Genomic DNA, 21642 nt, shown 5'->3' on the forward strand with positions numbered 1-21642 from the left:
TGAAACCCAAACTTTTTAAAGTTTATCAGGGATCTACAGTCATGTATCAGCACTGTTTGGGCTGCAGGTTGTTACCAATACTAAAGAACAAAAGATCAATAAACTTCTCTGATATTCAGAGTTTAACATTTCTTTTGTCCTGCAGAACTATAACAATATTAAATGTATTTCCTTTTAACTTTGTCATAAGGTTTCCTGCTGAAATGCTATCATATTTTTATGGTGGTACCCAAAAATGTTGGTGTGGTATAATTAATTTGTTACCATCAACACTTGTTAAATGAATATATTTTTTTGTGTGGTTATTTTTGGAAGAAGAAGTAATTTAAGTGTCAAGCCCTACATTTAATTTTTAACTTAAAATAAATACACCAAATGCTGCAGTTTGTAAAATGATCACTTCAGGCTGGTTTTCTAAAGAAGCCTTTTCTATTCACTTCCATAGGGATCCTTTTACTTTTCGAAGTTTTGGATATTTCTTTGAAATGTCCTTTTTAATCCCTTTACCAACTGGTAAAGACATATGCACATAAAATAACATCGATGTGATTTGTAAACATTTTTGTGCTAAAAAAAAAACCCGTCAAATTAGGTTTAGGAAAAGATTTATGTAATGGTCATTTTTCTATATTATTATTTGCCCGTTAGTAATAGTCCTTAGTTGGTTACCAGGCCAGAAGAACAGGCTTAAGCCATTTAAGATTAACATTTTTTTGTTTTGACAGCGACAAAATCCAGATGCTCGTGCATCCTGCTGATAATTACTTTTTTGTATTTCTTCTAAACGTCAAGTATTTTAACTAATAAAAAAAATGAAAAGTTAGTAAAACATAACAAAAGGGCCTGACTATTGCTGATTGCTAATTAGTGTGCTATTAGCTGTAAAAGACACATTCAGGGAGAAAAGCCTTCTCCCTCACAAGGAAATGACATTAAAACTTGTCAACTGCACATGTGTTAAGAAACACATGAAAAGGGAGACAAGAAATCAATGCGTCTGGGTTGTGGTGCTGTATCCAAGGCAACCACAAATACAACTGAGGACTGCAGCATTCGAGAAGGTTACAAAGAAAGTTGAAAGACAGGGCATTAAGTACAACATAGATTATGGATTAAAACATGTCGGATCAGGATTTTCCAATGATCACATTCCTAGACTTCATCTATCGTCTTTAACAGCTGTATCCCCTTAGGGGTTGTGTAGCTGCCTGAGGCTGCCCCGGCTACTGTTGGGCGAAGGCAGAGAACACCCTGAACAGGTCGCCAGGCTGTTGCAGGGTCCCACACTCACATGCACACCTAGCGGCAATTTAGATTCACCACATAACCTATGAAGCATGTCTTTGGGCTGTGGGAGGAAACCAGAGTGCCTGGAGAAAACCCAGATGTGCAAGGGAAGGACATGCAAACTCCACACAAAGGTCCTAGTTGAGATCTGAACCAGGGCCTCCACCGTGATTTATCTACAAACTAAACCAAATGATTCAACCAAATATATTTTCAGCAGCATCACATACATGAGTGTGGTCGGAGTAAAACAGCAATCGTTGCTTTTGGAATATTTGTTAATAACTGACTAAGTGAAAAGTTAATTCATCAATTTCTCAACGACAAAATAACTGTTAGCTGTAATAAACTAAGCGCAGACAGACTGAACAACCAGGACATATTCTGAAAAAACATTCAAAGAAACTACACAGCAATTAACAGGACTCCATGTTCAGAGCATATTTGAATGCCCTTATTACATTGAAACTTCTGTCAAACTTTGTCTTTCCTAAGCTGCTTGAATGAGTTTTCTGGAAAAAAACACTAACTTTTAAAGTAGTTTAATAATGTCTTGAAAAGTTCAAATTTCTTTTAAGACTTAATGTAGATGAAGTGCAACAGTCGCCATCCACATTTTCAGCTGTGAACATAATGTCAGTAACACGGCAGAAAGGAATGCAATGATTACCTTTAGTGCAGGCACAAAGGCGGTCAGTCCCAGAGCAATATGTAACTGAGACAAAGGGGTCCGTTTCCTCAGGTGCCCCCTCCTTTTTATGCGGTTCCACCTTGGCGAGTACCTCCAATGTGGACAGGTCCAGTATCATAATATACCCGGCCTGTGTGGTGACCACCAGGTGGCCCAGGCCAGCCACCTCTGCTCGCTTGCAGTCTTTGTGGCCGGGGGCAGAGGTGGAGGGACTGGTGACGGAAGCACTGCTGATGGGTGTGGTTGCTCCACATGGAGCTGCAGTTCCAGACCCAGCAGAGCCCGCCGGAGCAGTTTCGAGCCCAGACAAACCGTTTTTTTGGACTGAGGGGGGAGGTTCCTCTGGAGTCTCCTCACTGTCGTCCTCCCTGCTGTCCAGCACATCTGGGGGCAGCAGTATCAGAGAGGTTATGGCATCAGATGGGTCCCTGATCTGCTGCACCTTGATGGGCTCCTCCTTCAAAGTGACAATGCGGGTTGAGTAGTTGAGCTTGTAGAGTGCAAGGTAACCTCCTCCGCTTTCACTGCTCTGAGACTTGTGTTGTTGCTGGTGCTGCTGCTGCTGCTGCTTGTCTCCTGGGGGTAAGATGAGAGGAGTCTGAGGCGGTGACGCCCCGGTGTGTCGGCCCTCTACGCCATTAGCCACTGATTGAAGGGAGTCTCCCTTGCGCTGGCTGCATAGAGCCGAGTGTAAGCGGTTTAGATTGTTGAGAGCCTCGACCTGGTTTGTAGCACTAAGAGACTCGGAGCAACAGGGCTGCAGCCCAACCAGAACGTGAAGTCCGTCCCAGCACGGCGTGATGGAGTCCACAAAAAGATTCTGATCTTCCAGCTGTTTGGGTAGTCTTAGGCATTGCACCAGCGCTCCAGGTCGAGGCGGGCTGTTAACCGCTGCTGTCCCCAGTGTGTTCCATTTGTTCACATGACCGTCCAACCCCCCCAGATTAGTCGCCGTATCAGCAAACTGTTGAATGTAGGTGATGGGAGGATCCTGAAGAAGCAGCTGCTCGTGCGTGTCGAATTCCATCTCGATGATCTGAGGCACAGTGAAGCCCTCCTCGTGCAGCCCTTTGCTCATCAGGCTGTTCATCTGAGTGAACATCTGTCCTGAGGATTTGTCATCTACCTCTCTGATGCTGTACAGCAGCAGCACAGGCATAGTCCTGCGCACAGGGGCCAAGGAGGAAGGGTTCGCAGCCTGAGGCCCGGTCGGGTTAGAGAAGCCCTGCTCCTGGGCTGCAGTCTGAAGGTTACATGATTCAATCTCCATGGGAGCCTGCTCCTGCAGAGGTCCGAGGAAAGGCTCGGGGCCCTGAGTTCTGAGTGGACCTCCTGAGGTCCTCCGCATTGATGTTGGTGCTGTGGCTGAACCACCAGCCACAGGGCTGCTGGAAGCAGAGCAATAACTAAGGAGGCCTCCAGCCAGCAGGCAGGGAAAGGGAATGTTATGGTGGTCAGGGACCTTGTCTTTTGTTTTAGCATGGCTGTGGGCCTTGGTTTGGTTTACTGACGGGTTTGCACCCAGCTCCTCCAGGTCCTTCACCGTGTCCTCCAACACACTCGCCACCACCTCCCACTGGAGTTTTTCTGGCTGCTGGAGCACGCTCAGTGCCGTCACCCCCAGACTCACATCTGTACTCTCCCACTGGGAAGGCTGGCCTGGAGTAGATAGAACAAAATGAGACACTTGCACTGTTTAAAAAAAGAAACATATAAAACAGGGAAGGGAAAAAAAGATTCTGCACAAGATGTTGAATGATGAATCACCTGTACCGGATTCTAATCGGGAATGCTCCTCACCGTCTGAATCCTCCAGCTGATCGTCACTGAAAAATAAGAAGGCATTTTAAAAAATGTCTAATAAGTTAGTCAAACACAAAGTTTCTTTTTAATCACCAGTTGTTTTTTAATCAGTGCAATTAAATTATAAACAAATCGAGTGTGTGTGATTTGTAAGGGCACTCTGGCTTTTTATTATAGTAAAAAAAGATGCTTAAATTGAAATGAGTGTGTGCAGGCAGGGGGGAGGGGTGTGCAATGAACTGGGGACCTGTCCAGGGTGGACCCTGCCTTGCCATTAAGCACGCAGGATAGGCTCAGGCACCGCTCCAACTAGGGCCTTCGTCACATGGACCCATTTGCAGGGTTGACCCATACGGGTGCTGCAAGTTGTCCAGGTCATAGAGGGTCCTAGAGAGGATCAGATCGATCTCGCATTTCCCTTGAGACTCGTCAGCCAACTCAAGGGGTATAATGAAAATGGAATGTACCATTGCCGTGCTTGTGGTACATTTTTGTGAAGTATTTGCAAGGATAATGTGCACTTATGACGCAGGTATGGAGCCCTTCATGAAGCACTTGTTAGTAAAGTGAGGGGGCAGTTGACACTAGGACTTCTGCCGTTTCTAGGACTGAACTCTTCTGGACAGAAATCTGAGATGTTGTTCCTGGAATCTGCTAGAGACACTTTGCAAATTGGGGGGTTACAGCTCTAACTATTCCAACAACCACAAGGAGAGTTGTTACCTTCCACATTTTTCCCCCCATTCTTCTTTCAGCACCTCTGTATTTCTGGATCTTACCTTTTCCCTGATGCTGCCTTCACTTTAGATTGCTACATCTATCACTATGGCTGTCTTCTAGTTCTTTTTTAGCCATAACCCTTTTGTCTGTCTATACCTGGATGTCACACATGGTCATAGCGTGGTCATTTTCAACTGCCATTGATGGTGTTCCTGTTCTTAGCAACTCCTTTTCTTCTCAGTTGTATCTGCTATATACATTTCAACAGTTTAACAGCTATAGTTTGAAGTTGACTGCAATTTTCTGTTAAAGGCTGAACCAGCAGATGTTTGGTTCAGTTAAAGAAAACTAAACATGTTTGATGGGGTTTTCTCTGTACTTACAGCCTTCCAAATGACTGTTTTAATTCATTTTATTTGTGGGTGAGAACCTGTGAAAAGTTAAACATTTGCTGATAAGGTGAGCTGCTTTTGTTTAATGTTTTTAATCAAAGATTCTTTGAGCCTGAATGTTAAGACTTCATGCGACGTACCTGTCCCCCTCGAGCTTGGGCAGGTCAGAGCAGGAAGATGACTCCTCTAACCAGTTCAGTGTTGGTCTCTGTGACTCCGTCAACGTCAAACCCTGCTCAATGCTGCACAGGATCAACTGCCTCAATATGACCGGGTCATAGGGGTTGACATCGAACTTTAAATACACCTGTTAGGCACACGGTTAGAGAGATCTGAAAGGGTTAACGTGGATTTTGACAGCTCATCCGATTAAACATGACAGGTGAGGAAGCCTAACAAATGAGTAGCATGGTGTTTTGACCTTCATCAATTTGGAGACATCCCAAATGCAGATCTTGCCCCGCTTAGTGGCAGCAGCCAGGAATTGTGGACAACTGCCGAAGCCATAGCAAGCAATCTTGTCCGAGCTGTCAGAACTGTTGGGAAACTGCGCCGGGCTGGTTGCCAGGGTCACTGACAGAGGCACATTCTGGGTGTGCTCTCCCTTTACAAAGGGACAGTTGGGAGAATGCCTCTCGTGTTCGGACCTGGAGGAGGAAAGGGAAAACGTTTGACGTGTCACAAAGAGAAGCCGAAACTCCAGGAAGCCAGATCAAGACTCCACCCACCAGGGCTCATCTGTGGGCTCCCAGCAGACCAAACACACACTGCAGGTGAAACACATGGCTCTGTCATCCCCCGTTGACGCTGGCTGTGGAAGACAATTTCTATTCAGTTCAATGTGAACTTAAACAGCAAAAAAAACTACCAAAAAGCTGGAGTTGACCTTTAAATCCAGCTCTATTTTCTGTGCAAAACTAACTTTACAAATGTTTACTGAGCAAAGCTACAACTCTTCAAAACGAGGCCACATTTTCTTCTGTTAACGCAAACTTGTTGAAGTCCAAATTAGCAAAAATTTGTTTGCCAACATGCAAATTTTACAGGCTAACTGTTAACAAACAGAAGAAAATTGCACTACTACAGTTTTTCCAGCTGTTTCTAGAAACATACCTGGTGGTAAAACCCCGCCTGAGCCATTGGATCAGGCTGAGCCCACCTGTACCCGGCATGTGGCCATGATGTGAACGTCTCCCGCCTGTTGGCCTCACTGTACATCAAGGATCTGTGAAGAAAACAAAAGAGTTATAATATTTTAATGAAATTTGACAAGAAATGAGAGACAAATGAATTATCTTTTAATTACACCTGAAACATCAGATTTGAAAAATCAATTCACATTAAAAATTAAGGTACAGCCAGAATCCAGCCTAAAAAAAATATTTAATTTCATGTTAAGGTAGTAACGTTTCTGCTCCTTTCATCTTGCCAAAAACAGGTTTGATCTCACCTGTCCACAGAGCGTCCAGGGCCCAACCCCAGCTCTGGCCTGGCGCTGGACAACAGGTAGGAAAGCCTGTCCATAATGGACGAGGCCACGGACACCGCCGCCACGTTCTGGTTGATTTTCTTGAGCTCGCCAACAATGGCACCCGCCATTAGCTTTAGCAAGTGATGGGGGAGGTGGAACGTCACTGTCGCCCACTAAGAGAACCGCAGAAAGACAAAGAAAGTAAAAGTGAGCATATTGAGAGCAAAAAAAATCAATAGGAGCTGGATACACAGAGGGGGATCTTTTTTTAGTGTGGCTATGCAAAGCATGACAAAGGAAGTATTCGTATTTTCTTATTTACACAATGTAATCAAGCTAAGGAGAGGAAATTGTTCAGCACCAAAACTGTAGCTGTACTTTAAGATAGAAGTTTCATTCAGTCACTCTAAAGTCTTTGTTTCTCCACTCAGGGCCTGATGTGGCTTTTTCTACAATCGTTTTTTGTCTGTCTTTGTCTATCCATTATCACATTTCTTACACCATTTGTGCAGAAACACATCTTCTCACATTATTAAAATCAATTTGACACGATAGCATAGAGTCCTTCCCCTCGGATTTCACGCAACACATCGTAAGGCAGCAACCCCCCCCCCCTTTTTAATACAAAAACGCTCCTTTTCTTCTGTTTATAACAGTATAGATTGTTAAATGCATACCATATTAATGCAAACTGAAAATCTTCCTATTTTAATAGGTCATGGTTGCTCATTCTACACACAGCAACTCCATGGAAATGAGACAATACTAAACTATAATAGAAACCATGAAAAGACTACTTGGTCAGTCATTTTTTTTCGTGAAACATAAACAATGGAAAAGTGTGAAACTCTAACATACACATTTGATAGCTTCAGAAGGAAGAGCCCCTAGAATACTGCACCTGTGCGGTGCACTAAAGACCCCATTAAACACCCAGCCTCATCGTTTGTTCATCTAAATGTTGTCGTTTTCTATGTGCGATGTGTATGTGGGCTGTGATGTGCTGTATGACAGCGGGGGACAGAAATCGTGCTGTTCACGATCAGAGCAGGGTGAAAGCTTCTGCAGCAGAGGTCAGGAGTGCAGCAACACGGTGTCGCTGCTGTGCGGTGCCGCCAGCAGCAGGAGCCCCTTAACTGCTGACACCTTAGTGGCCTAAAGCTGCATTTATCCAACAGGTGTGTTTGACTTTGTCCTGCCTGGAAGCTGCTGTTTTCTCAGCATTGCTGCAGCAGTTGATGCGGCAACGCAGCAATAGAGAAAGCAGAAAGCACTCATTCGTTAGATTACTAAAAATAAACAGAATGCAAAACTGACTTCTATTTATATTATCTATCATTACCTATCAATAGTTCAAAACTTTCACAAATTATTAGAATCTATTTGAAAATATATTTTTTAACAAGACGGACAGTTGGCATGGAGTGAGCCTCTCTTCATTTCCCATCATCCCTTTGTTTACACGCTCTCCTGCTACCTTACAGATCGTCACACCACTAATTCAACAATACTACTGCAACAACAATTGACATATCCAGACGTTTAGATCCAGATTCCAGCTCAGACGATGAAAACAATCTTACATGAATCTAGTCGTCTACCAGTAAATGCATCAGAATGGAGCGGAGCACGTCGCCTGCCGATTGCAGATTTTACGCAACAACTACTAACGGTTATAAACTGCATTTTTTTTCCATTGCTTCTGACTAGGACTGGGCGATAAAACGATACGCTTATTATAAAACAATACACTTATTATAAAGGGTCCTTAATCAACACCTACCATCCGCTATCATTTTAGGGAGTTAAAATTAGAGTGTTAGTCGCCACATGGCGAGTAAACGTCTGCGTAAACGTAGTCCTATGAATTAGCTTTCCTTTTGGTGAATTTATTTTGTCCTCTCCTCCTCTACAGTCTGCACGCGAGACACTGTCCACCCCCACCACCCAGGTTACTTCACCTGTGTGGTGTTTAGTATCAACTGGTGAAACCGCAGAACATGCAGCGATTTGTAAGACTGAAGAGTCAGATAAGAAATAAATACTTAAATTTATACAACCTGCTGATATTTACACTATTTTCTTATGAGCAGAGTGTGTAAAATTTGACAAAAATAGTTATTTGGATTATATAGTGATATATATCGTAACCGCCTGATGTGAAAATAACTATATCGTAATTTTTAAAAAATTCTATATTGCCCAGCCCTACTTCTGATTCACAATGACTTGGATAAAGGAATACTCATACTTTAAATCCTTTATCCATGTCTTCCGTCATGAGAAAAATGCAGCAAGAACATGTTAAAACACTATTTTCATTGGAGTGGGTTTTTTAGAGATGAGAGATGAGGCTCTGAATTTAAATGATCATAATGATTATTGTTCCTGACTACAGTGCATGTGTTCACCCTTTGTTTTTTGATAAATCTCATTAGTACCAACAGGTTTCATTTTTCTCCAAAAATACATTCAGTTTCAGGTTCAGAGATGGTCGCTTTGGATCAGCCAGATTCTCATTTTCTGCTCTGCTGTATGCAGTAAGTCTGCTGTTGATGTGAACCTTTTGTTGACTGTAAACAAAATAATGCACTATGTTCTATGGAGGATTGTTTATAGTTTCTTCTGTGGAATAACATTCTTTCAGACATTAGTGTTTTCTGGAAACAGTTTCATGTGCGTTCCTTCTAAGCAGTCTCCTTTTTAAGTTTCAAAGCACCACAACCAGAGCTGAAGCTGATGGCGGTTCTGTTTTCTGTCTGTTTGCTTCTTGTAAACATATTCTTTTCTTCAATTAAATTAAGAAAGTTAAAAATTTAAAAGTCGTCTCACATGTTTCTCATTTCTTCTGGTGCCTAATTCTGCTAAAAAAAAAGTGCCTGTCTGTTATCGGCCACAGTGCACTCTGAAACTGGTCAGAATACTACTAATCCTTAAATAATGGGTCGAACTTAAACTACAGGTTATGGTGAAAAGTATTGTTCAACACCTTTAAAAAAAAATTGATAAACTTAAGCTGAAGACCACATTACTTGGTGCAGGCTGCAAATGCACAAATTGTATGCCTGTTTTACCCCAAAAAAGTATTTTAGTTTAAAATACCACGTAAAATCATTTTTTGGACCTTTTAAATGCATTATAGTGTTGATTCCACACGAAAAGAAACCACACGAAAAGTGGTATTTTGATCCATTCTCACATTTTTGAGTATTCCTCTATAAACCTGCTCTGAGCATCGGCCCCTCCCAATCCACATAAACGAGTGGGTCCTCACATTTTGACATAGACCAGAGAAGAACAGCCCCTTCCAGGAAGAGTCTATGCTGCCAGCACCGCCCCCAGGCTAACACACACTTTCTCCACGGAGCTAGTGATGATCAGCCAAAAGTCTTTCCTATTTTACGCACATTCATCTTTGCAACAGTCCGGATGTTGTTAAACAGAAAAACGTATGAGAGTAACCCATTTTTTGTTAGTTACAAAACCAGATAGTTTCAACATAGTTGTTAGACAATATAAGACCAGATGATATTTGTTTTCATGTTTTAAGAAATGCTAAATCATAAAAACAGATTACAAGCAGTGTGTGAGAGTTTACGTGAAGTCCAGAGAAAGAGAAGGAATGCTCAGATGATTTAAAACCAACTCAATGTAATGACTGTAATCACTGTCAAGGGAGTGTCTGTCTGAGCTTCATCAAGAGAAAAGATGCTCCAGTTTGATTTGATTTTTGATTTGATTTGATTTGAAATGGTTTATTTCAAGCAATCAAATAAGAATAATACACAAAAACATTACAATCATCAGTTATACATTCATACAATGACCTATAAAACTTCAGATAATTATTAGTTTATAGAGGACTGCAGAGTTTCTCTTAATATTTCCCCTATGTACCAGAATGAAAGACTTTAAAATAGTTTAAAAAAGGTTCAATAATGATGCACAACAGCTGCTACTTCTCCTGGGGTTTTTTCCAGAAAGCATGTTTAAGCTACCCTGATTTTAACCCTGAACTCTGGCTGAAATCAACCTGAACTTGCTTACTCTGGGTATGTCGGTTCCAAAAGACCGGGTATGACTTAACATGATTACGCTTTACTCTGTAACCCTGGGTTAATGCGTGTGCACGGCAAGTACATAAAGGCATTCTCAACGCGTGGAGAAAAAAAGAGAGGGCTCAACTTTAGTGAGACGGAGTCTGAGATTTTAATCACGGCGTATGAAGATTATACGTCCATCAAAAAAGTAATACGGCTGCATCATCAGCAAAAGAAAGAGTTTCTGCTTGTAGTAGAATAACAGACAAAGTTAACACAGGAGCTTCTGATCTTATTTCCAATTACATTGTGATGTATATATACACAACTTATAAAACTTAAATGAATTGATTCAGTTTGTAACAAGTACCGGTAATTGAGTTAAATTTAATCAACCTAATTTCCAATGTACATCCAATTCAATAGTTGTTTATACAAATCAAATTTACATATTTATCTAACTAAATGTCATATTACTCCAATTCAATTAAATGTTTTTCCATATTAATTTACTGTACTTCTTGAACTCTCATATGTCTAACTTAAGGCCCGTACACACCGGGACGAATATTCGCCAGGCGTTATTCGCCAGCGTTTTTCGCCACGTTTTTTGTGTTCACACCCAGGCGATTTTCGCTGACGATGAGCCGAGTGAACATGCAAATTCATTCCCTGACATTAGATGGCGCTTAATTTAAACAGAAATACTCCTGTACACAAGGTGGCGCTGCGCAACCTCCAGCTTCTTAAAGTCGCTTTTCCCTCAGAAGAAGAGAGCAAGTATTTACGCGCTTGTCAGAATCATACAAAGAAAACATGAATATTTCAAGCACCAGTTGCTCCAACTGGTGCTTGGTTCGGGGATATTTTAGAATGTTCGTCATTATTTCTTCGTGGCTGTGTAGATGCAACTCGGCGTCTATCTTCTTCCCTGGTATGTGTGCTCAGAAAGGCAGTTTTGTGTTTGAGCGCCCCCAAGTTGTGTTTTACTTTAACTTCAGAAGCTCCAGACACGTGTGCAAAAGCGCCATTCTCATTGGTCAAATAGATTTCGACGCGACGCGTCAAAAAAAAAAAAAAAAAAAACGAACCAGAGGCGTGTTTTTTTTGACGCTTTGACGCGTGGCATTTTTCGCGTCGGTGTGCACACTCACATTGGTGCCCTTTGTTTAGTCACGAGGCGTTAAACATCGGCGAAAATCGCGCGCGAAATTCGTCCCGGTGTGTACGGGCCTTTAGAGGCTGCAGATTTTCTCACTTTTATAACAATAAAATAAATGATACAGTGCGGACTTACAATACACACCATGCATTTAATTATCATGACTGACTGTAACTTCAGTTCCTATGCCTTACTGTTGCATTAGGGGTGCTAAATAAACTCATCATCCTCTCCCTCCCTCTCACTCATGGTGCAGAAAGAAGTAAACATAACAGGACAAATGACTAGGCAAAACACAGTAAAACAGCTACACAACTAAATATGTTTAGACAAAAACATACATTTAAACCCAAATCCTACAGACAGGCAAAGCGAATTGTATCCCACAATTCCTTGCGGTGCCGATCTAACAACAGCACCAAAGTTACACCTACTTAATTGAATTCATTTGAATAAAAGTAAAATAAATGTCTGATAACTACGTGTTATTTACAAGTTGACTGAACTCAAAATAATTATTTATCTTAACTGAAGCGAATAATTAAGTTAGAGCAATGTAAAAAAGTTTATCTTTACAACATGGATACGTGGTCTTATCACCCTCTCACGATGGAAAAAGTATTATCTGAGCTTCTTCATCCACTAAATCATCTTCAAATGGACACGCCATGCTGCTTCACCTCTCTGTAAACAAACTAACCTTCAACTAAACCTGCTCCTGACCAGGTTATATTCAGATCATGAGTTGCTATGGGAACTAAGCATACCCTTAAACATACCTCTGCTTTTGGAACTGAAAGCTGAGGTTATCCGCTTCCTTAGCCTCAAACTTACCGTGGTAACTAGCATAACCTGCTTTCTGGAATACCCTCCAGGATTATTGCTGAAATATTCAACACTTTTGAAGAAGAAAATTTGTGCATTTTTTTTATTTCTGAACCTCACAATGAGAATGAATCAAGCAAATTTGCAAAGCTTGGCTGCAACATTCCCTCTTAATTTGTTCAGGAGCCTGAACTCTAATTTGAGTGTACACTAACTTGAATACAACATAAAAAAGTAGCTTATTTTTTATATGACATGTTCTAGTTTTATTTGGTTGTTTATTTTTAAGCAGCTGCGTCACTCACCTTGGCAACTTTGTGATTTGCTGCCGTCTCGTGAGAGGTGTTCTTCAGGCCTTCTCTGAGCTGTGTGATGAAGAGTTCATAACCCTCAGTGTTGGACACATCAATCTTCTCTTGACAGGCTGACAGCATCTGTTGAGCCTGAAGGACCAAACAAAAGTAGCTTCATGTCAAGCAACATTTGAAGATCCTAAATAGAAACATTATCAATATCTAACAGTTACTTAATAAGTTTCCTCTGATTACCTGATTACACAGTAAATCAAAGTTTGAATGGCAAAGTTATAGGTGCAAACCTCATTAAGTGTCTCCTCGTCTTTAGCATTAATATCAGTAGGGCTGCACGATATGAGGAAAACCTGCGATATGTGATTTTAATGATCAATATCGTGATGACGATATGACTTGAGATACATGAACAAATAGGAAAACAACCACAAAACATCAATTCCATTTCACTGCAACACTTTAAATAGAGCTCGACATAACTTAAATTACACTCCAAATGACCCTCGTCTACATAAGAGATGAACATCTAGCATTAAAGGGCTCCATCCGATTGGTCAAATGCATAAATGGATTTATTTGATTTGTTAAATACTTCAAGCTGCCATAAAATGGTTTTGGCACATTTAAAGTAACCATTTATTGCAATTTTTACCGCCGTTAGCAATTTGCACATTACGCAGCTTGATACTGCGATAACGATAACTTGCGATTTATTGTGCAGGCCTAAGAATCAGTAATCACAGGTTTTAAACTGAGTTTTTCCAGACTTACAGTAAAAGAGATTCATCTCATTTGGAAACATTAAAGTACAGTCTGTACAAGAATATTTTTTTTAATTTTGGATTATATGACAACTATTTTTTATTCCAAATAATTAGGATATTAGTTTTTCTAAATTACTGCTCACTCTCTTGATTTGCAAGGACTTCAACAAGAAATAAAAGTCTGTCAGCACAGCTATGTAAAAGAATTTCAAACCTTTTATTTTGATTGTTTAGCTTCAGATTCCTTTTTGCTCTCATCTCTCATGTTCAAGAGTTTTAATTACTTCGTATAGATTGATCTTTGATTTCACGGAAAACTTCGACAAGGTCTAAAATAAACTGTTTTCTTTTTAAGAAACAAAGAAATTCTGGCTTTGATATGACAAAGTCAGAATTTGACAAAGATCAGAGTGGCTCCTAATGAAAACATTCAGTCCTCCCTCACCTCCGTGACCGGGAGCTCCAGCTGGACCATGTCCTCCGGTTTGCTCACTGGAGGCTGGAGGGCTGTGTCAAGGAGCAGAATGCCGTTCAAGTCCTTCCTGCATCCCACCGCGTAGTCGTCCACAAAAAGCACCTTGTCCACAGCGGGAAAGTATTGGCATCTGACACGCCCACCAGGTTTAGCTGGAGGAGATAGAAGAAGACAGGTTGAGGGGTTTCAAAAAGAAAAAAAAAAGGGATTTTTTTTTAGCTTTGGGTATTAATCAAACCTTTCAGAGCCACACATTTATTCAAATTAATACTAGTAAGACTAACTTTTCTTACGTGTACATTAATTACATTAAACAGAACTTTTGTTAAATATGCTAGTACTCTGAATTATTCTGTCCAATTTTTTTTTTTTAAGTTTCAGGTCTTTAAGGCTGTTGTGAACGGGTTCCTCTTCACCATGGTATTGATTCTGCGATCATCCAACGAGTCTTCCGTGGACGTCCAGGTCTTTTTGCGTTGCTGAGTTCACCCGTGGTTTCTTTCTTTCTCAGGATTAACCACATTGTTGATTTTGCCACTCCTAATACTGTAGCAATTTCTCGCATGTTTTTTTTTCTATTTTCTCAGCATAATGAAGGCTCCTTTCACCTGCATGGAGAGCTCCTTTGACCGCATGCTGTCTGTTCACAGCAAAATCTTCAAAATGCAAACAAGAGTCCTCTAATCAACTCCAGGCCTTTTATCTGCTTCACTCATAATAACATAAAAAGAGAATTGCCCACACCTGCCCATGCAATAGCATTGAAGTCAATTGTCCAATTACTTGAAAGCCCATGAAATGAAGGGATTGTGTTTAAAAATGCTCTAGTTTTTCACATTTTTATGCAAGCCTGCACTTCACTGGCATCTGAGTTTTTTCATTTAAAATTCACTGTGGTAATGTACAGATATACATATACCTACATATACCTACATGTATACACACACATACACACACATATACACACACATATACATACATGTTTACAAACATACATACATGTATACTAGGCCTGCACAATATACCGCAAATTTATCGTTATCGCGACATTAAGCTGTGCAATATGCATACCGCAAAAGACGGCGAAAATCGCAATAAATGGTTACCTTAAATGTGCTAAAACAAACTCATGGCAGCTTGAAATATTGAGCAAATGAAATAAATCCCTTTATGCATTTAACCAATCGGAAGGACCCGTTTACGTTGTTGATCAATCAGATGAGCCCTTTTATGTTTGATGTTTGCCTCCTACGTCGACGAGGGTCATTTAGAGTATAATTTTTAAACTGTTGCAGTGAAATGGAAATGATGTTTTTGGTTGTTTTGCTGTTTGTTTATATACCGCGAATTATATTGTTATCGCAATATTAATCACCAATATCGCATATCATATCGCGAGTTTTCCTCATATCGTGCAGCCCTAATGTATACAAACAAACATACATGTATACACACATATACATACATGTATACACACATATACATACATGTATACACACATACAGTGAGGTCAATAAGTGTTTGATCACCCTGTGATTTAGCAAGTTCTCCCACTTAGAAACATGGAAGGGGTCTAAAATTTTCATCAAATGTGCATTTCCACAGTGAGAGACAGAATCTGAAGAAACATTCAGAAATCACGTTGTACAATTTTTTTAAATCAATTTATTTGTATATTACTGTGACAAATAAGTATCTGATCACTTGAGTTAAACAACTTTAATATTTGGTACTGAAGCATTTGTTAACAATTACAGAGGTCAAACGGTTCCTGTAGTTCTTCACTAGGTTTCCACACCCTGCAGCAGGGATTTTGGCCCACTCCTCCATACAGATCTTCTCTAGATCTGTCAGGGTTCGGGGCTGTCGCTGAGCAACACGGAGTTTCAGCTCCTTCCAAAGATTCTCTATTGGATTATGGTCTGGAGACTGGCTAGGCCACTCCAGAACCTTGATATGCTTCTTACGGAGCCACTCCTTGGTTTTCTTGGCTGTGTGCTTCGGGTCATTGTCATGCTGAAAGACCCAGCCACGACCCATCTTCAACGCACTGACTCAGTTAAGGAGGTTTTTGTCCAATATCTCACTATACAGAGCCCCGTTCATCCTCTCCTTAATACAGTGCAGTTGTCCTGTACCCTGTGCAGAAAAACACCCCCAGAGCATGATGCTTCCACCCCCGTGCCTCAGATATCTATCTATCTATATGTGTGTCAAAATTGAATTAAGGCTTTGAATGAGTGAAAATATTGTGTATATGTGCGTGCATGCGTGTATATATATATATATATGTGTGTGTATATATATGTATGTGTGTGTATATATGTATGTGTGTGTGTGTGTGTATATATATATATATATATATATATATATATATAGATATATATATAGATAGATATAGATAGATATGTATATATAGATATATATACACACACACATACATATATACACACACACACACATATATACATACACATTTTTGTACACACATATACATATGTACGCACGCACGCACATATACACAATATTTTCACTCAAAGCCTTAATTCAATTTTGACACACACATACATATATACATATATACACACACACACCCACACATATAATTTTCTTTCCCACTGGCATAACAATAGCATAGCAAACGCTAATTTGTTCATTTTTGCAACAGCATCTAGTTTCCTAACATTGGAGAAACAAAAAACACAAGACCCACAAAACAAGTGGCAGTTAAAAGACTTCTATCAGGAGATGGTTTGTGGCTCATTAGAATAACTGGCAACAAGTCCATGACATAACTAGCTATGCAAAAAACATTTTAAAAGGCAGCATTTCATATGTATAGATAGAGTAGAAATTGTGGAACATATGTGAAATGAATGCACATCAGCACATTAGTTCAGGAATACCCTCCGAGTTCATTTATTCAGGAACTAAAAGAATAAAATGAATGAATGTTCCACCTCTATTGTGCAAAAAAAGCCATTTGTAAACATGATCTAGAAGCACTGTTGCCCTACGATGGGCTAAAGCAAACTGAGAAAAAAATCTCTGAAGTCAAACAAACCTAAATGTGAAAGTATTTCAGGAAATCCCAGCTAATGTGTGACAAGAAAGGCCATCCAGTGAGTATTTAACACTCCAAAGGCAGCATCTCTATGGTAAAAAGGGGATTAGTGCCTGTGAAAAGGACAGCTCACTCCTATGGAAGGACAAAGTTACCGCTGCGGAAGATGCATCAAGGTTTTAGCAGCATCTGCTCCGTCTAAAGGCCCGTTCACACCGGGACGAATTTCGCCGATGTTTAACGCCTCGTGACTAAACAAAGGGCACCAATGAGAGTGTGCACACCGACGCGAAAAAACGCCACGCGTCAAAGCGTCAAAAAAAAAAACCGCCTCAGGTTCGTTTTTTTTTTCTCGACGCGTCGCGTCGACATTTATTCGACCAATGAGAATGGCGCTTTTGCACACGTGTCTGGAGCTTCTGAAGTTACAGTAAAACACAACTTGGGGGCGCTCAAACACAAAACTGCCTTGCTGAACACACATACCAGCGAAGAAGATGGACGCCGAGTAGCGTCTACACAGCAGCGAAGAAATAATGACGGACATTCTAAAATATCCCCAGTTGGAGCAACTGGTGCTTGAAATATTCATGTTTTCTTTGTATGATTCTGACAAGCGCGTAAATACTTGCTCTCTTCTTCTGAGGGAAAAGCGACTTTAAGAAGCTGGAGGTTGCGCAGCGCCACCTTGTGTACAGGAGTATTTCTGTTTACATTAAGCGCCATCTAATGTCAGGGAATGAAATTGCATGTTCGCTCGGCTCATCGTCAGCGAAAATCGCCTGGGTGTGAACACAAAAAACGTGGCGAAAAACGCTGGCGAATAACGCCTGGCGAATATTCGTCCCGGTGTGTACGGGCCTTTAGACAACTGTCTTTTACAGAGAAGGCCTTGCATCTCCCAGCTAAATAATGCTGGACCCCTCACAGCGTTAGTCAGAAACTATGCTTTTAGTAGAAGAGTCTAGATGCTGAACTGGCTTGCCTGCAGTCCAGACCTTTCCCAAACTGAATAACATTTGGAGCACCATGAAAAGGATCATGTCACAAAGACAAGCCAGGACTATTGAGCAGCTGAAACTCAACATCAGACGCCAACAGGACATCATTCCACTCCATCTTTTAATTTTTTTCCACAATATTTTTCAACTGCTTTTTGCAACCACTTGCATTTCATTCTTCAAGTTCTCTGCCTACCATTCAAAAACTAAGTACAGAGACAGAACAAAAAGCAATAAGCGTTACCCTGTGGAGCACCATTGCTCCTTAACAACACATAAAATAACACTGGGCTTGTTCATGAGAATCAGCATCTTTAAACACTGCTGGCTGTTCATTCAGCTCAGCTGTTGGCAGCAAACACTACTAAGGAGAAATAAATGATCTAAAGACACTTGGCTCAATTGATTTTTCATTTCAAACAACAAGACACACCACATTCACACCTGGGATTTATGCATTATCCAGTGTTGGTAATTTAATTATTAGTCTGTATTGACTCTGCTGTTATTTTGGTAGGATCAAGCCAACATGACACATCAGCACAAACAAAGTTCAAAGCTCATAGGCAACTTTATTTGATTTGTTCTGTTTTGAGTGTTGACCTAATTTTAAGTCCACACAATCGAAAATGTATCATCATTGCGATATCAGCCTGCGCAGCATGTGTCGCAAAAGACGGCAGAAACTACGATTAATGGTTACATTAAATGTTTACAAACATGCTAAAAGAATCTCATGGCAGAATGAATCATTTAACAAAGCTAATACAGCCCTTTACACATTTGACCAATCAGATGGACACCTTCACGACGTTGACCAGTCAGAAGGAGCCATTTTATGTTAGATGCCCACCTGCTATAAAGACGATGGTCATTCTGAGAAAAGTTAGGTTGACTTTTATTTAATATGACTTCTGCAGTGAAATGTAAATGATGTGTTGGTTGGCTTTTGTTTTCCTATTTTTTTATGTATCAAAAGGTTATATCGTCATCACAATATTGATCACTAATGTCGCATATCGCAAGTTTTCCTCATATCGTGCAGCCTTACTGAAAAAAGTTCCACTCCAATCATCTTTTGATGTATTGTAGAAGTTTTCTCAGTGCTCATTTAATTATGATTATACCGCTTGAAGCCAAAATTTAAAAAAATACCTGTCGTTTTCTAGAACATAGTTTCTACAGAGTGGCAGTAGATCATTAGACATTCATCTCTGAGCTGTGGACAGGACTATTGGCACTCTCCCATTACCTTACAGTTGCTCACAACCTAACATTAGCGGAACGACAAAAATGGCGAACAATACTGTAGCTATCCAGCCATACTGTTTTAAACCAGATGCCAACTCCAACGAGGAAAACAATCGTACATCAATCTAGTCGTCTACAAGTGGATGCATCAGAATGGAGCGGAGCAGGGAGCTTGTGGACCGCCATAGTAGCTTCTGCGTCACACCTTCAAGCTTTTTCACCTGCCTTTTTGTGTCTGCTCCAGATTCACAGCAATTTGAATAAAAACAATACACAAAATGCACTTTTGAGCTTAATTTTCTTTCTATACATGTCCAGAAAAATGCCAAAAGATAATGTTAAAAACACCCAAAACAGGATTTTCATCTAAGTGGGTCTTTAAAATCCTCCCAAAAAATCCATATTGACCAAGTAATTCACAGTACATCTGGTGAGACAGAATCCTGCTGATTCTCAGCACCATCAGGTCAAAATATGAACTCTGGCCTTCAACAATTCGCTTCAGGATGCCCCCGGATGAGGACGAAGAGACATAACATCCTTTGTCACACCAGGAATTCAACTTAACAAATCAGGATAAAATGTGGGCAGTAAGCACTCAGAATGTTACTGGGCAACTCTAAAATTTGCATTTTAATGTGTTTGTGTTGTTTTCATTGGCTTTCTGGGGGAAACCATTGCTATCTGGGGCATGGATTTAAGCAGGAACTAGAAGAGGCAGAGAAGCGGTTAAGTATACTTTTACACGACAGGCTTAGTAGAGGTCTTGTGTCCTTTGGCAATGTTCCCTTCGTCAACATGAACTTATTAAAAAGTAAATGGGTGGACATAACCAAGTCCACGTCCCTACAGAAACACTACTTGTGCAGCATGGACCGAGTGTCAGCATCACTGCTCTCATCTGACAGAGCGCGCCCGCTGAGCTGGAAAGTTATGCGGCTCGCGAGCCGTTTGCTAACTCGCTAGCTAACCCAGTCTTTCACATTGTACAGCTTAAAAACTTTTAGACAGTCGGTAGTTTTAATGTTTACGTTGTTATGCTAGTCCAGGTGTGCAAGATATGTCTTAAACTACTGACGACACGTTGCGAGTGAGCGGCAAGACACCACAAAGTGTCGGGGAAAAAGCTGACCGGCTTAGCGGTGCAGTGCTAATTCCGCTTAGCGTGCCAAGGTTGAAACTACCCTCAAACAAACACAAACGCGGTCGTTTTTAAAGACTTTAGTGTCGTGACCATAAACTCGTCAGTGTACCAACACGGCGGCAGTGCCGTTATGAAAGCAGATGGGAGCTGAGTACATCATCCGACTAAACAACCCGAACAGGCCTTGACACAACTGCTAAGAGCAACTAAGGCGTAAGCTAATGCACCCGAGTCCGGTCCTCTGTTGACAGCATGACAGAAACGAAACGGCTACTGTCAACGGCAGGACAGGGGACTCAGCTACTCACCATGCAACGCCGAAGCCTGCAGGATGGCCCCCGAAGTGCCGTCAATAACTTTTATGCTGCCACGGCTGGTCACAGCCAAGATAGCGTTGAGGGCCGGGTGGTAGGAAAGGCTCCGCAGGCCCTCCTCGTCGCAGCGCAGGCAGCCGTCTCTCAGCACAATCCAGTCTGAGGTGGTTGACGAACCGGAGCCCGGCGAGGCCGCGGCCGCCGCCATCTTTCTTGCACCTTTCCCCCTTCCTTTCCCTTTTGTTTTCGTGAGGGGTCCGTTGATACACGTAATACTCCTAAATCTACGAGACTGACTCTGAACTAGCGCTGCCCCGCCACTGCTGACTCCTTCTGCGGCTTTCTCTCCCCCGCCCGTAAACGTAGCAGCGGCTATTCACCAACAGCACTACGCAACGGCCGCCTCGGCTCTTCTTCATGTCGCTCACACCCAGGCCAACGAAGCTAGCGTATCTCTAAACCACATCTCGCGATAATACAAAAACACGAGAACAACTGCTGAACAAACTTATGTGAACATAAAACAAACCTTTTACGGTGATTAAAACCAAAACTTTCGAGTTTAGCCATTAAAGGTAATCAATCTGCCAAAACGTAAGGGTTCATCCTCATGTTTTTCAGTTACGTTGCGATGTGATAAACCATTTAAAAACCATAAACACACATTGCAAGTTCACAAGAGGAATATTACGGTGCGCCTTAGTTTCAGTTGTCAAAAACAGGTTCAACTGCTCTTTGAGGAAATAAAGCACCATATTTTTCTGACTGGTTAAAAAAGCATCACCTTTACTATTACTAAGACGTTTAACCAATCAGCGCTGGATAAAATAAAGGATGAAATGAAACCCGTCTCTGACTTTCCAGATTCTACCGACACAATATCATGACACAATTGCTGACTGCTTGGGCCATTTAAATGTGCACTAA

At 41.1% G+C, this 21642-nt stretch overlaps 1 protein-coding gene across 6 annotated transcripts in view; it reads right to left on the reverse strand.

Annotated features, from left to right (window-relative positions):
* birc6 (baculoviral IAP repeat containing 6) overlaps positions 1–21109 on the reverse strand; it is a 103820-nt gene extending 82711 nt beyond the window's left edge. For 5 of the 6 annotated variants that reach the window (XM_023963258.1, XM_023963262.1, XM_023963260.1 and 2 more), the window contains exons 1-10: positions 20710–21109; positions 13912–14093; positions 12697–12834; positions 6344–6537; positions 6007–6118; positions 5622–5704; positions 5315–5540; positions 5034–5200; positions 3746–3804; positions 1958–3637 (exon numbers count right to left, since the gene is read on the reverse strand). In XM_023963258.1, coding sequence (XP_023819026.1) covers positions 1958–3637; positions 3746–3804; positions 5034–5200; positions 5315–5540; positions 5622–5704; positions 6007–6118; positions 6344–6537; positions 12697–12834; positions 13912–14093; positions 20710–20923 — 3055 coding nt within the window. In that variant the 5' untranslated portion in view covers positions 20924–21109. The remainder of the gene's footprint in view (positions 1–1957; positions 3638–3745; positions 3805–5033; positions 5201–5314; positions 5541–5621; positions 5705–6006; positions 6119–6343; positions 6538–12696; positions 12835–13911; positions 14094–20709) is intronic. The other variant, XM_023963259.1, reaches the window with a different exon arrangement.
* Between the last annotated feature and the right edge of the window lie 533 nt (positions 21110–21642).

Source organism: Oryzias latipes, chromosome 15 (assembly GCF_002234675.1).
Source record: "Oryzias latipes chromosome 15, ASM223467v1".
Taxonomy (NCBI): Eukaryota; Metazoa; Chordata; class Actinopteri; order Beloniformes; family Adrianichthyidae; genus Oryzias; species Oryzias latipes.